This window comes from Rhamphochromis sp. 'chilingali' (genome assembly GCF_963969265.1).
Source record: "Rhamphochromis sp. 'chilingali' genome assembly, chromosome: 2".
Taxonomy (NCBI): Eukaryota; Metazoa; Chordata; class Actinopteri; order Cichliformes; family Cichlidae; genus Rhamphochromis; species Rhamphochromis sp. 'chilingali'.
The window spans coordinates 34,483,596-34,499,395 of NC_137930.1; the positions used below are offsets into that span (position 1 = coordinate 34,483,596).

The following is a 15,800-nucleotide window of genomic DNA, read 5'->3' on the forward strand; positions in this document are numbered from 1 at the left end:
AGAGGAGGAGGAGGAGGAGGAGGAGAGAGAGTAAGCAGAGGGTAATCAGTCGGTCCAGCACTCAGAGGCAGCATCATGGCACCTATCGGATTAAAGGCGGTGGTCGGCGAAAGTAAGACTTTTTTTTCCTCCTAATTTATGGTGCTCAGAATTTGTGCGGGATATGGTCTTGCTGCACCCCGATTCAGCTGTGTATATGCCAGAGAGCGAGTATATATTTAAAAAGAAAAGGGCCGGGGAGCGGGGGGGACAGGATGCGGGTGGCTGCTAGTGCATCTGAGTGGTGACGATGATAACGGTGAAGGTGATGTTCCATTGTATCCCGATGTAAACCGCAGAGGTGTAGTGAGGAAGCACTGGATGCCCTGCAGAGGCTGCTCCGTCTCGTTGGTCTCCTGCGGCGCGGATGCGCAATTGCATTTCAAGCGACAGAGCGTATAAAACGCTGTTGACAAGCGATGATTAGCCCACTAATAGAAGATGTTGGCATCCTCCTCCGGTGGGATGAGAAGCCACAGAGTAATGAAGCCCGTGTGCGCCCCTTTTAGACACAATTTACGTTTATTTAAGGACTAATCTGCCTCTGCCTGTGAGCTGCATCCCGATCTGTTTCTGCCTGAATATTGTGCCACAACATGCAGGATGCACGTACTGTTCACACGCTGGCGAGCTAATAATAGCCAACACAATGTAATGCGATGCTGTTTATTGCAAAATGAATGAAGATTAGCGGTCTCGATCCGTGGGATTCCCCGACTGCAGCAGTGCCTCACCCCATCCGATGGAGCATAATTCAGCTGCGTAAAACACCCTTTCTCAGCCGGAGAGCACCACCTATGCTCCGCTTCACGTTAATGGCGGAGTGCACCAGAGTCGTGAAAGTTGCCTTAAAACTGGCGCTGCGCAAGAAATTCCGCATTTTTTGTATATTTTTCCGCGGACGGCTTTTAGTCATCGTGCCCTTTGAGTAGAGTCGGTGCGGCACCGGCAGTCTGTGTAACCCTGCATCATTAGGACACTGTTAACTCAAGGTTCAGTATCCGATTGTGTCATTTCGGCTCATTACATTTGGGCTGGTGCTCTAGCGGTAGGTGTGCTGTGATGAAACAGGCCTGACTATGGTGGAGGCGCAGGAGGTTCAACTGGGTGCAAGTGTTAGTGGTCGTCGAAAGGCTCAGGAACGAGCCCATAAAACCTGATAGAGATGTCTTAATGTGAAGCCATGTATCCAGTTCGTCCCTAAATTCTTACACCAAGCTGCTCATTCTCTCTCTCTCCTCTTTTTTTTGGTACCGTGCCCTACCCCGGCTGCAGGATTTGCTTCATTTGGCGTCTGTTGTTCATAGTATTGATTCGGTGTCACATTTCACTAATACAAATCCACACAGTTGCTCTGTACCAGGAGCTAATGTGTCACTTTCTGGTCATGACATTGCTGGAATCTGAAAATTCTTAAGCTACACCCAGCTGTGCTCTAAGGTATATTTGCCTCACTGGTGCTGCTGCAGAATTCTGGCTCACACCCACCCCATCCCATTAAACACTCTCTCTCTCTCTCTCTCTCTCTCTCTCTCTCTCTCTCTCTATATATATATATATATATATATATATATATATATATATATATATATATATATATATATATATATATATATATACACTAATATATATATATATACACTAATATATATATATATATTAGTGTATATATATATATATATATATATATATATATATATATATATATATATATATATATATATATATTAGTGTATATATATATATATATATTAGTGTATATATATATATATATATACACTAATATATATATATATATATATTAGTGTATATATATATATATATATATATATATATATTAGTGTATATATATATATATATATATACACTAATATATATATATATATATTAGTGTATATATATATATATATATATACACTAATATATATATATATATATATATATATATATATATATATATTAGTGTATATATATATATATATATATTAGTGTATATATATATATATATATATATATATATATATATTAGTGTATATATATATATATATATACACTAATATATATATATATATATTAGTGTATATATATATATATATATATATATATATATATATATATATATATATATATATATATATATATATATATATATATATACACTAATATATATATATATATATATATATATATATATATATATATATATATATAGTGTATATATATATATATATATATATATATATATATATATATATATATATATATATATATAGTATATATATATATATATATATATATATATATATATATATATATATATATATATATATATACACTAATATATATATATATATATATATATTAGTGTATATATATATATATATATATACACTAATATATATATATATATATTAGTGTATATATATATATATTAGTATATTTTTCTGTTCTTTGACATGAAGTGAAAGGATTTGTGCATTGTCACAAAGAGGAGCCTCGATCATCAGTAACTTCACATCTACTTTGAATCCAAGAGTACAGTATTAAATTATAAAAAGTATTCTGAGCCTGATGTTTGCACTGTGGCTGAGCTCAGCCCAGACCTGCATTTTTGTAAGTTAGTCTACATTTTTTTTAATACAAGGCCAGAAGACTGAGTTTTGATAGAAATGATATCATCTGCACGCCCTACTACATTACACAATGCAGCTTCATATGCCAATTATCTGCGCGTGTTTTACATTCTTTAATTATTTAAACACTGTAACTGGCTATTGCATAACCCAGTTTGTGAAAAGCTGAAGGCAGGCCGAGTGAATCATCTTTTTCCTGAGCAATGTAAACACTGCGTGCATGTTTCCCAGTAAAGACAAGGACGCAGGGAGGCAACACCTGCTCTACGTTTGGCTAAGGTGAAGCGAGGGCTGTGATTGGTGGGGGCAGAGAGTGAAAGAGGGAGGGTGACACCATCGCGGGCTCTCTGTCGTTCTCTCTCTCTCTGCAGCAATTGATGTAGCAGCCAGAATGAAGGGAGGGGGGGGGATGGGCAGCAAGCTGAGCTTCACCCTCCCCGTTTCATGGCTGTATATGAACATCAGTGCCAGAGAGCAGCAGAAGGAGAATAAGGCTGAGTGACGAGGACCTCATCAGTCAGCAGTGACCTGAGTCATTTAGAAAGAGATGAGCTGCTCAAACTGAAGGAACGCAGTGTTTAGAGCGAGGCGGTGTTCTGTATTTGAGCTATATACTTTATGGTGATGTCTATGGGGTCAGATGCAGTGGGTTTTATTATGTTTTGAAGGTTTTCAAGGAAAACCTGCTGACCCAGACAAATAATGTTCCGCCTTTCATTCAGTCATTCAAGCAGATGCTAAAATGCTTCATAGCTGTACTTTATATGTTATTGTGTAACATGATAAATACCATAATATACTGAGAAACTGACCTTGGAATCAATTTACATCACCAGACGACTGTTTAAATCCTTTAAATCCAGTTAATTTTGAAATATTTCTGTAACCATAGACAGCTTTACAATTATTTATTCACCTCTCATTACCTGTGCATTTGTGCTCAAAGTTGGCTTGTAAAGCATGTGGAGAGTTATTAAATCAGTGGTTTTCAAACTGCGGGGCTGGCCCCAGAGGTGGCACACAGACAACCAGGTGAAAAATGAAAAGGGAAGTTGAATGATTTAGTTTGTTAGGGAAAGTGATCAAAAGTTTTAGCAGCTAATACGTTAAACGTTACCTATACAGTGCCTTTTCTAATATATGTCCCATTCACCCAGTTGCACATACAAATTCATACAGGTCTTTTTCTAACATTGTCAGGCACGCACACACACTCTGATGGATGGGAGCAATATGGGGTCAGTATCTTGACTAGGAATATATTGACATGTGAACCGGAAAAGTCTTTCAAAAGCAAAATTAGACATTTTTTATTGTTTATAATGGATAAAATCTCCGGGATGTGTGATGTAAACTTCTTTTTCCTTCTGAAGTACCATGCACCAGAAAACGTTTGTGAACCACTTTGTTTGACTGGCACCAGCATACATACTCGTCATCGCCATGCAGCCATTTCAGGTTTAATTAATGCGACAGCCTCCTTAAAAGAGAAAGTGGCACACTGAGGTAGCATAAGACCTCAAGTCTTCTGGAACTGTGTCTGGAAGCTAGACTCACTTTGAAAAATCATGTGGAACACCTTTCAAGAAAACTGATGCCAAAGATTGGATATTTTTATAGAAATAAATACAAATAGATCGGTGTATAATCCACAATTCAGTCTGTGCTTGACTGTGGTGACATTGGTCATATGCATGCTTCTGTATCTGCTCACTATTGCATCTAATATGAAAAAGTGGGGTGGTACTCCTCAGCGAACTGAAGAGAGCAGCATTTTATGATGTTTATTTACAAGCCTCTGCTGCAAAGATTGCCTGCCTACATCTGAGCCTTTGATTTAAACACAGGACTTACAATGTCAGGACGCTTCAGCATTAACTGTACGTCTTGTTCAGACTGATTTTTGAAAAACTGTATTCAAATACTTAACTGGATATGAATAGAACGAGCTACAAAAAGATTACAAAGTTACAATTTTGGATTTAACTGGAATATTTTAACAGGTTCTTTGTCTGCAACTAGTTATGCACACATTTTCTTAATTTGTGATTATGTGATATTTATCATGTGGCTGTCTCATTTAAAAAAAAAAGGATTTAATAATAATAATTTGATAATTAATGAAACTTGCTACTTCAGTATCTTTCTATTATGTCTGTGGTAACCACACTCCCTTTTAAAGTAGTCTTCTTGTCTGCCTTCAGACTGTTTTCAGGGCTGCTGCTGCTCTTATTAGATCATTTCAAGGATCTCCTCCAGTGTGTCACAATGGTGACCCTGCAGTTTTTTTTTTAGCTATCAGGTTGTTTATTGTCAGAAGATATAAAATTGTGCTGCTCAGTGGTGTGACAACTCAAAATGGTTTTTGGTTTTTGATCAAAAAATGTAGTTTTTGGTGAGATTTTATCAAGTAATTAGCAAGCCAGGCAACCATTTTTGATATACGTTTCGCCAGTTTGCTTGCTTTTACCACTCAAAACATTCACTTGTCACTTCTTCCGTCTGTTTGTGCTCAATGAAATGAAACGGTACTAAAATTTGTTGCTCCACTGGGTGCAAAATGGATACAAAAATGAGCCCTGATGTTGCCTTTTATTTTTTAAGACAAACTAAAAAGTAACTCAAGAGGCTGCGTGCTGTAGGGATGCACAGATGTATTATAATGCCAGGTTGACAATGCTGATGGCAGTGGCTGATGTTTATCAGTTGTGTTACATCAATTTTGCGCCAGCTATATGTTCAGAAATGGTGTGATGGAGAGCTAAAAGACTTCAAAGCAAAGCTAGGAAGTGTTTTGTCTCCAGTTCGAATATACTCACATCCCAAAATGTCAAACAGAGTCAGTTCACTCTTCCTTGGAAGTTTCTGGAAGCATGTTGTATTTACTCTTCTCTGTTTGGGGTAGTGTGAATAAAAGGAAGGAGGAAGGTGAAATAGAAAAGGACTTTTATGCACATATTTGCACACACGCGCCTGGAAGCATCACTGAGCCACAGCATCACACACACACGTCTGGATCCAGTCTGACGCAGTGCCTGCAGCCCCTGGGCGTCTGTAAAACACACACACACACACACACACACACACACACACACACACACACACACACACACACACACACACACACACACACACACACTCTGAAATGTCATGTCACTGCAGTAATAGAGCATGAAGAGCTGGCTGAAATAGAGCTGTGTAATGCAGGGTCACAGTGGCTCTTAATCTTAATGAATTCCGTTCTCTTTTGCTGAGGATGAGTGCTGTGTCAGAGCTGGCAGACATCCTCTACCTCCCACTCTTCTCGGCAGCACTCAGTCCTTTTCTTACATGCATATACACACGTACAGTGGAGACATATTTAACACCACGTTACAGAAATATCTTCTTATGGAAGATCGCCACAGCACCAGAGCCTGGATGCTCTCCTCTTCCAGCGATGTAAACAAAAACAAGAAATATAGATGGCATGGCTTCATGATAATTTGTCAATTTGTTAAATTAACTGTAGGAGGATTAAAAAAAATTGTGTATATGTGTATATATATATATATATATATATATATATATATATATATATATATATATATATATATACCATCTTCTTAGCTCTCTCTCTGGTGAGTGCAGGAAACCTAATTTGTCTTGCTTGTTACTCTCTTAAATTTTTGCACTTGTGTTTCTGCAATAGAACTAGAATTAATATCTTGTGACAAAGGTTGGATGAAATTAGGTTAAATATTATTAATGTTGCACGAAGTCACAAAATGGGTCAAGAGAAAAATCTCACAATTTCCCAGAGAAACAGACACATTTTAACTATGGCTATTTGATCATGGCAAAAAAAAAAGAAGTTAAAATACGTTAAACATTAAAATAGAGAAATCATATTGTTTTATTCAAGCTGATTTTCCTAAACTTTAATTATGATTCAAATACAATAAGTTAATGTAAAGCAAATTAAACCTGCCACAGTCTTGTACTGACTGAACTTGGACTAAAGGAAAGGAAATGCAAAAAGAGAAAATTATTGCAAAACAGTTATTTCAACCACAGATTTATAGTAATAAAGGCTGATATAATATCCAATAATAGAAATGATGATGCTGTATTAGGGACGAGACATCAGTTTCATTTTTTAGGAACAGAATAGAGGGGGAATATGATAAAAATACAAAACCAAGTATGTGTTGACATGTTGTATAACAAAATGATCATTTTAACATTGTACGGGTAAGACATGATTAGCTTAGTCTAATAAAATCAGTATGAGATGTTCTCTTAGGGCTTGTCACGCTTTTTTTTTTTTCTTTCTATAGGATCGTGAAAACAAAGAGCTGCTGCTTTTTCTGCACTGGAAAAAATGCTGGCTTAAGTAGGTCAGCACTGTGTGTTTGCACAAAAGCAGTTTAGTAATATCAGATTCTCATTAAAGGTGTGTAGTGTTTCCTTTCCGATCTTTCCATTTATTCCATTCATTGGTTGGACAGCTGGTTTTCGCTGACCTGCAGTGCCTGATAAAAATTTGATGCCACATCTTTGCAGATGTGGCGTTTTGTGCATTTGCCCTTGATCAAGGTATCTGTCACGGTCCGGGGCGGCGGCCGTGTGAAGAGTGGAAAGGAGGACTCAGATGCAGCACTTACTCAGATGTGAAGGTGATTTATTGACAATACTGAACATAAAGTGGAGATGGCAAAACAGAACTAAGGATGAACTAACTGGGAGAAACTACACAAAGAAATAGCAAACCTGAGCATGAAGGGAGAACAGCAGGGAGAGCATGCAGGGGATTACACCAGGTATGAACACAGACGACGCGACGAGGAGCAGAGGAAATCACACACTATAAGTACACAAAGAGACACTGGGAAATCACACACAGGTGGGAGACACAGCTGGACCTGATTAACCTGACGAGACAGGGGAACACTAACACCAGGGACCAATAGAGGGAGCACAAACCCAAAACCCAGTATCTAAAATCCCAAAACACAAACCATCCCAAAACAGCCCAAGAATAATAAAGAGAATAACAACAATAAGGAACACAAACACAAAGTCACTGAGTCATGGTCGCAGGACCATGACAGTATCAGCTTAGAGCTGCATTTGATTTCTGGAAGCTGCACAGCAGCTAGCTTACAATGCTTATAATAGCGTCAGTGCAGAGAAGGAATTCGGGGTATCAGTGAAGAGTTCTTTGTATGTTCTTTCATGTTCTTGTTACTGCATTAGTAACTTTTAGCTGAGTTTCCCACAAAGACACTCCTCCTGTCAGGGGAACAGAGGTGACAGACAACTCTTTGAGGTGCACGTGTGTAGACTACATGAGAGTGAATCAATGCCCACACACGTCTTTAGAGATCAGTCCACCGAGATAGCATTTGTGGCGGGGGGATTTCTGGAGATTTCTCAGTGGACCTCCACTCGAGTATCTTTGTGTTTTTGTTTCATTTTTTTCTCCTGCATTCCTTCTTTTTTTTCCCCATTTTGCTCCAGTGAACTGCACTCCTGACCTCTGACCTCTGACTTGCTATCCACTGAAGGTCATAAATCCTCTTCTTCTGCTTTCCTTACAGCCATTTTGTGCCGGCTGGGGCTAGTTTAGGGTGTTACGTAACTGCAGATGAATCTGAAGAGGCTGTAAATGGAAGGATAGCTCCTTCCATTTACAGATAATAGTTATCTCATGGAGTGTTTTTAGGTTTTGTTAAATCTGGTTAATATCGGTGCTTAAGGTGTACGGAAGAGATGGAACATAGAAACCATTTAGCCTCATTGAAAAGCTATTTTTTTTATTAATATTGAGTTATTTTAATCTTTTGGTTAATGTAATCTATTGAAGTGTATGTACAAACAAAAACTCTTTGATTTTTAAAAATACAAAACCTATGACATGGTGAGACTCTGACCATGAAGCTCTGTTTCATTTTTTCTTTTGTGTGTTTGGGTTGTGGTGAAGGCTTTGCTTGCATTTCAGTGTGAGTCGTGCTGATTTGTCTGCGTGTCTCTTTAAGATCAAGCGTGTCACATTCCCTCGGGAATGATGCTGCTGTGAAGCTGAGATCCAGAGAAAAAAAATGGGTCATGTACTCATAGGTGAAAGTCCCTGAAGGGGGGAGAACCACGAGGCAAAGGGAGAAACTGTCAGCCCAAGTCGAGGCTTAGGGGATTGGAGAGTACATCAACACAATGGCAATATCATTGCTCATAGTACTGCTCCTTGATATGGCTAACTGTGTTCAGTTTGTCTGGGTTTATAGAGAAGACGTATGCTTTCCCTTATTTTGTACATGTTAAACATCTAAACACAATTATAAATTAGGTCAGAATACAAACAACTAATCCCACTGAGCCAAAACCAGGCTTCAGGATCTAGGTACTCAAGTGCGCGCGCACGCACACACACACACACACACACACACACACACACACACACACACACACACACACACACACACACACACACACCCATCTACACACACCCATCTATCTATCTATGTATCTATAAATAAATAATAATGGAGAGAAAACCTCAACAATCAGATGGCTCCATTAGAATTTTTTTTGTTTTTAATTTTCTTCTTCTTTGTTCTACTTCAGTTTTTTTCTACTGAAAAAGGTGTTGAAATTGTTACTTTTTTGTTTTAATTTCAAGATTTAAGAAACAAAAATTTACTTTTTTCCTTTAGCCTCCAAAACCTCAAGAACCCCCCCCCCCCCCCCCCCCCATCAAGCAATTAACTATAAGAAACACATATTTCTTATAGTTAATTGTTAACCCTTCTGTTTGTGAGAGGCAACCAATCAGAAAAGTGAAAGTGATTTTAGTTCAGTCTAAAAATGAAACTGTGTACGTGTAAATAAGCAACAGTATATCCAGCGGTGGTCTCTATAAAATTTGCTTATTAAAGACAGAGTGAGGAGTGAAGTCAGTTTGTGTGCATAGCTAATATAAATGCAGCAGGTGTTGATCAAAACTGTGGAAAACATAACACAAAGGCAAAAAAATAAAAACAAAATACGCATATTAAGCATTTAAAAGTGATTTCTATAAAAGATTACAATCATTTCTGAAGATTACAAAAATATTAGAAACAAATTATGATAATTTGCAAAACTACATTTGATCCACAAGGGTGCTTAATAATATAAACAAAAGATAACTGAGCCTTTACCGGAAAAGCAGAAGATTTTGGGGGGTTTGAATCCTGTTAATGACGTAGGAGAGCAAGAAAATGCCACAACTCTTAAAAACTTGCAACCTGATGAGATAAACAAGTGTCTGCTGAGGTGCTGAAGATGTAATATTTTAGTAGTCTTTTTAGTTTTATGTCTTAACTGTATATTTAATAAAGTCTTCATAGTCTCATTTATATTTGAGTAGTTTGACAAAGAAATTGTGAACTTTCGTCCCTGCTCTGACGTGATTATATTGTATCCTGTTTAACTGGATATGAGATGAGATGTGTGTGTATGTGTTTCTGTGCATGTTTGGTTGACACAGCTGCTGCTTGTGTTTGTTCAGGTCCCTTCCCTTCTTTCTGACCGGTGTGTTCCTGTTGTGCCTTTATCAGGAGGTCAGAAAGGAAGAATCCACAGTCACGCCTCCCCCCAACTTATTTTCAGTCTTCAGTTAGAAAAGAGTGCAGTCCATTCACTATCAAGTTAACTTCTCTATTTTATTGACTGCCTGGGTCAGTTCACTCAACCTTATGAAGGATAATCCCATTAGTCATCCTTTTAACTGAAAAAAAAAATGAACCAAAACTGAAGCTAACAGAAGAGAAGATAAATTGAATTAGTGTATTTGTTGTTTAGTATCTATCAACATTATAATCATTTTTAACAGAACATAATCCAGAAAAAGTTGTGTACTTGATTTTCAGCTCTATATTTCACTGAGTAGAACCACAGAGATGTTGATTTGATAGTACAGACACTGTTGTACTGAGGTGACTTGTGCTGGATCCATAGAGCCCCATGTTAAAATGTTCAGTTTCTCAGCATTAAAAAGCATGTTTATAGTTCGGTAACAAAAATACATTGGCCTCTATGGATTGTTAACCCCTTAGTAATTCAGTTCAGTTCTTTTATTATAACTCTTCTACCTCCATACTGGACTTGAAGGGCTTCCAGGGGAGATTACTTTAAACCTTTAGGGGGCTCAACCTCCAATCATAATGTCATCAATATACTGCCTTGCAGTTAATGTTAATCTAACATTCTGCTTGCAAACATATTCAAACCTTTTCACCTTTACAAACCTAAATTCAACTGGATAAATATTAAAACGTTACCTTCAAAAGCAATGACAGTAATTGGGAAAATGCCAGGAATGAAATTTAGGGCTCCCAAAAAAGGGTTCAATGGGGGCTTCTAAGAAATGGCAGCAACGAGGTTTGAGACGCATCTAAGGAAGAGATGTTCATATGGAAAGTGTAATGTTAAAGCATCGAGCTGAAGTAAAGCTTTTGTTGTGAATCGACATTAATGTTTAAGAGATCGATGGACTAAAGAATTTAGACCCTGGAAGAAAACGAAGAACAGTTAAAAATTCAATTTATCTTAATAATTGGAGCTGCTTTTATCTGAGCTCATTTATCAGAGGAAAAAGAGGAAACAGATTAGCAGAGGAAAAGGGAGGACGAGTCACGGATATCCTCAGTCCTGCTTTGTTTTCTGAAGTGTCTCATCCTGTGGCCTGGAGCCGCTGCTGGATGAAACACAAGTCAACTTTTCAGGAATGAAAAGGAGCCTGCTTTAATTTTGCAGCTGTTACTTGGAGTGTTTTACAGCAATTAGTCAGCACAGTGACAGCCCCGGTTCCCCAGCTGTGTAAAAGTCACAGGTTTTTTAAGGTTTTTTAGGTTGTAGTTTGTACTCACAGTGCTTCTTGGCTGACGTAGCAGCTAACAGAACAGGACAAAGGAAATGCTGGAAATAGACTGAAGCTGAGTTGGGGAATCTCTCATTTAGCAAGAATATTTCTACTATATTAAGACCATCTGTCCCACTGGAGGTCAGATACAGTTCGTCTCACTCACAGGAGGTTCAGGCTGAGCTCTGTCTGCTTCAGCTATAGTACATACGATAACTTATTTACTTTTAGTCGACCTTTATTTGCATGCATTCTAGATTTCTTTTATACTATAATTGGTTTTAGTTTCCAATTTTTATGCTTCCATCCTACTTCTGGCATATTTCTCCAATTGTCTGAAAAGCGTCATCATCTGACTCTGAGGAGCATACTGCTTATTGTTTTCGAGGCAGCAAACACTTGCATCCCTCATCTTTTTTTTTTGCTCAGGCCCTTTTTAATCTGTGGTAATCCATCAGTATCTGTGTGGTCGCAGGTTTTAGCTGGGGCCGGGAGGGCTTAGCGGTTTATATGCACTGTGATCCAACATGATGTTCAACAGTAATTCACCCTTAATGGATTTATCCTAATACGGCTGGCAGATGGTTGGCATACTGATCAAGCCAATATCAGTATTGTGGCACAAACAGGGCCATCGTGCCATAACCTCACAGTGGATACTGGCTTTCCTTTATTGGGTTTCCTCGTCTTTGTAGACACTCATCATTGAGAGAATTCATTCACTGATGTAGATCTGTGGTGGCTAACCTCACTGGAGGCATGAATGCATGGTGCGTGTTATTGTAATAGTAGCATTATTGGATTTTAAAATACATATGAGTAGAATCAAACAGTTCAGGGTTCAGTTATTTTAGGCTTAGTTTAATTTAGTTAACCATCCATACATCCATTGTCTTCTGCTTATCCTTATCAGGGTTGCCAGGGAGCTGGAGCCTATCCCAGCATACGGCAAGAGTTACTCAAACTTCCTGTTTTTAGACTTGATTTTTACTCCAGTGATTCTCACGGTGTAAGAGTTTGACACTCATACCCAATCTACACAATTTCTATTAATCATAAAAATTGTTGTGTAGTAGTAAAATGTCTATTTTTAAAGTTGGGATTGATTTACTGTCATAATACAAACATTTTGTTTCTTGCCGTTTCTCCCTCTCATGTTAACTTTGGGCAGATACACACTAAAGGCTGTGTGGCTAATCGAATGTAACTTTCAGCGATTAATAATTCAAAAAACGTGAGATAAAATGATCATAATGCAACATTTTGAATTATTATGATGCTCTTGGTTCGTCTTTCAGTGCACCCCTTTCCTAGATGCACTTTCTGCCAGGCTGTAGGGGGTTTGCTTCAGAAATTAATAGTTTCCGTTGAATTATAATTAAGGTACAAAAATCCTCTCTTCCGAGAAAACTTTCAATAAATCTGACTTTTGTTCAATAAATTACTGTTTTTCAAAGTCTGTGAGTTGGCTTCTTCTTTGTCTTTATCTTCTTTTAGCTGCTCGTTGTCACATTAGCACATCATCTGCCTCCATCTCACCCTATCTCTAGCATCCTCCCACATGACACCAACCCTCTGTCCTCCTTCATCCACAAACCTCCTCTCAGGTCTTCCTCTTTTACTCCTGCCTGGCATCTCCATCTTCAACATCCGTTGACAATCATTTCTCTGCACATGTCCAAACCAACTCAACCTTGCCTCTCTAACTTTGTATCCAAACCGCTCAAACAGAACTCTCCATCTAACGTACTTGTTTCTAATCCTGTTCCTCGTTGTCGCTGACAAACAATAATCGTAGCATCTTTAAATCTGCCACCTCCAGATTCACTGCCTTATTGTCAGTGCTTTCCAAAGTCTGTTAGTTAAGAGTTTTACATATTTGCAGTCTCACACACTGGACAGGTCATCAGTCTGTCTGATCCGAGGGTGAATATTAGCTTGCTGTGATGAAATGGTACATGAATGTGTGTGTTGTGTTTTCTTTGTATGATTGTGTATTCTTTACTTACAAAATGAATTAAAACATCTCTGCTCAGGTCATAGAGATAAGTATAAGAGGATGATGGGTGAATGCTTAGATAACGAGCCCATCTGATTTGTGATGATTCTTTTTCTTTCTTTCTTTTACAGAGATTATGAACGATGTTATCAAGAAGGTGAAGAAGAAGGGAGAATGGAAGGTGAGAGGACAGCACTCTGGGTCACGTGTAGGGCCCTGATATACAACAAACAAGATGATTAGAAAGCTTTTATCTAGACTCCGGCTGTAGAACTGACTGCCAGCGGGACCTATTCTTTTTAGTAAAATATAAATATATTATTTTATTCTTATAAATTCTGTTTTACATAGTGTCTCAACCTTTTTTTGGGAATGGGTTGTACCTGTTCATTACTTTAAAAAAAGTGCTAATATAGTCATTGAGCAGTTCTCTTCAAAGAAGCATAACTGGACTTTGCTCTGAATCTGTAGCTTATGTTTCAAAATTAGACCTGAGTCAGTAAAAGAAAGAAAAAAATGTACTGGTGAAATTTGTGGGACTAAATATAGGGTTTGCCAAACAGTGTCTTGTTCCAGCTTTTCTAATGTGCAGTAAATGAACTGTTTAGCTTAAACTTATAGGTAAAGTTAATGTCTTGGGGTTAGAAGATTACGGAGCCCCGCAGGGGACATGGAAGCTTTTGCGAGATCTCGCAAAACAAACTCGGGATCTCGCAAAAGTTGAATTCCAACAATGGCGGCAGCTACTTAGTTGTAATATTACTCTTTCTGGGTCACAAAATACACTTTTAAGATATTTTGAGGCGTGAATGTAGTTGTGTAAACGTCAGATACCTGCTCGGTTTACAAGACATCACATATTTGCAAAAATGCTCCGACGTTTTTGGAGATCTGACACCCACTAGCTCGAAGCTAACGGGAGGTCGAGACCTACTACAGCCGGGAGGAACACCGCTTTCCCGGCACATCGTGCCTCGACCTCCCGGTCGGATTCGAGCTGGCGGCCACTAGCTCGAAGCTAACGGGAGGTCGAGACCTACTACAGCCGGGAGGAACACCGCTTTCCCGGCACATCGTGCCTCGACCTCCCGGTCGGCTTCGAGCTGGCGGCCTCCGAAGAATGCGGCTAAAACTTTTGCGAGATCCCGAGTTTGTTTTGCGAGATCTCACAAAAGTCCGTCTTAATTTTTTTTTTCTCCCTAATTTTTTTTTCTCCCATGTCCCCTGCGGGGCTCCGTAGAAGATTTATTTGTTAATGTTTGTTTCTTTTTATAATTGCTTTACATTTTTTACTCAGACAAACACCTATGACAAGAAAAACATATTATTCATGAATGGATGAATAATAGGATGGAATGGAAAAAAATTGAAAAACAAAAACCACTGCGTGCCTTACATGCACAGACGTGTTGGATGTAACTGGGTTTTAACAAAATCTAAAGACAAAGAAAATACTGGCCCTCGCTACCTAGTGTAAAATAATAACATTAATCCTGTTTAATAGTCATAGATTATTCAAAATGTATTTGTATAGCACATTTAAAAACAACAGTGTTGACCAAAGTGCTTCACAATCGGTTAAAAACAAGAGAAAACAATAGAGAAACAAATACAGATAAATGAGAAGACTATGAATTAACAATAAAAACATAAAACAGACCTGATGGTACTCATACTGAACTCGAATTAAAAGCCAAAGTAAAAAAGTGAGTTTTAAGATGCGATTTAAAAGACTGAATAGACTCTGAAGTACGAATCTCCTCTGGCAGATTATTCCAGGGTGCTGCTACTGCGAAGGCCCGATCTCCTCTGCGCTTCAGTCAAGACCTTGGTTGTGCTAAGAGCATCTGGCTAGACGATCTCAATGCTGTTTTGGGGTCATACATGTTGAGGAGTTCGTTTAAATAACTGGGTGCCATATTATTTAACTTTAAAAGTAAAAGAATCTTAAAATCAATACGATACTTTACAGGGAGCTGGTGTAAATTTGCTAAAACTGGAGTGATGTGTTTATACATACACCTGTTAAAAGACGTGCAGCAGCATTTACCATACCACGAGGCCTTCCAGACTCTTCGTCAACTCTTGATGGAGACACAACTAAATGTGTTCTTTTCGAGCAGCTGCACTATTTTGGCTCATTGGATGAAATGGATCCATTTCAGATGTTGCTCATTTGCTAAACATGTCTGAGTAAAGACTGTGCAGAAATACCCAGCCAAATAATCTATTAGTCAAATATTTG

The 15,800-nt window shown here is 38.1% G+C and overlaps 1 protein-coding gene across 3 annotated transcripts in view; it reads left to right on the plus strand.

Annotated features, from left to right (window-relative positions):
* Positions 1-15,800, plus strand: part of stxbp1a (syntaxin binding protein 1a) — a 38,927-nt gene continuing 23,127 nt past the window's right edge. For 2 of the 3 annotated variants that reach the window (XM_080876528.1, XM_080876527.1), the window contains exons 1-2: positions 2-112; positions 13,687-13,736. In XM_080876528.1, coding sequence (XP_080732654.1) covers positions 76-112; positions 13,687-13,736 — 87 coding nt within the window. In that variant the 5' untranslated portion in view covers positions 2-75. Of the gene's footprint in view, positions 113-13,686; positions 13,737-15,800 lie in introns of all 3 variants that reach the window. The other variant, XM_080876526.1, reaches the window with a different exon arrangement.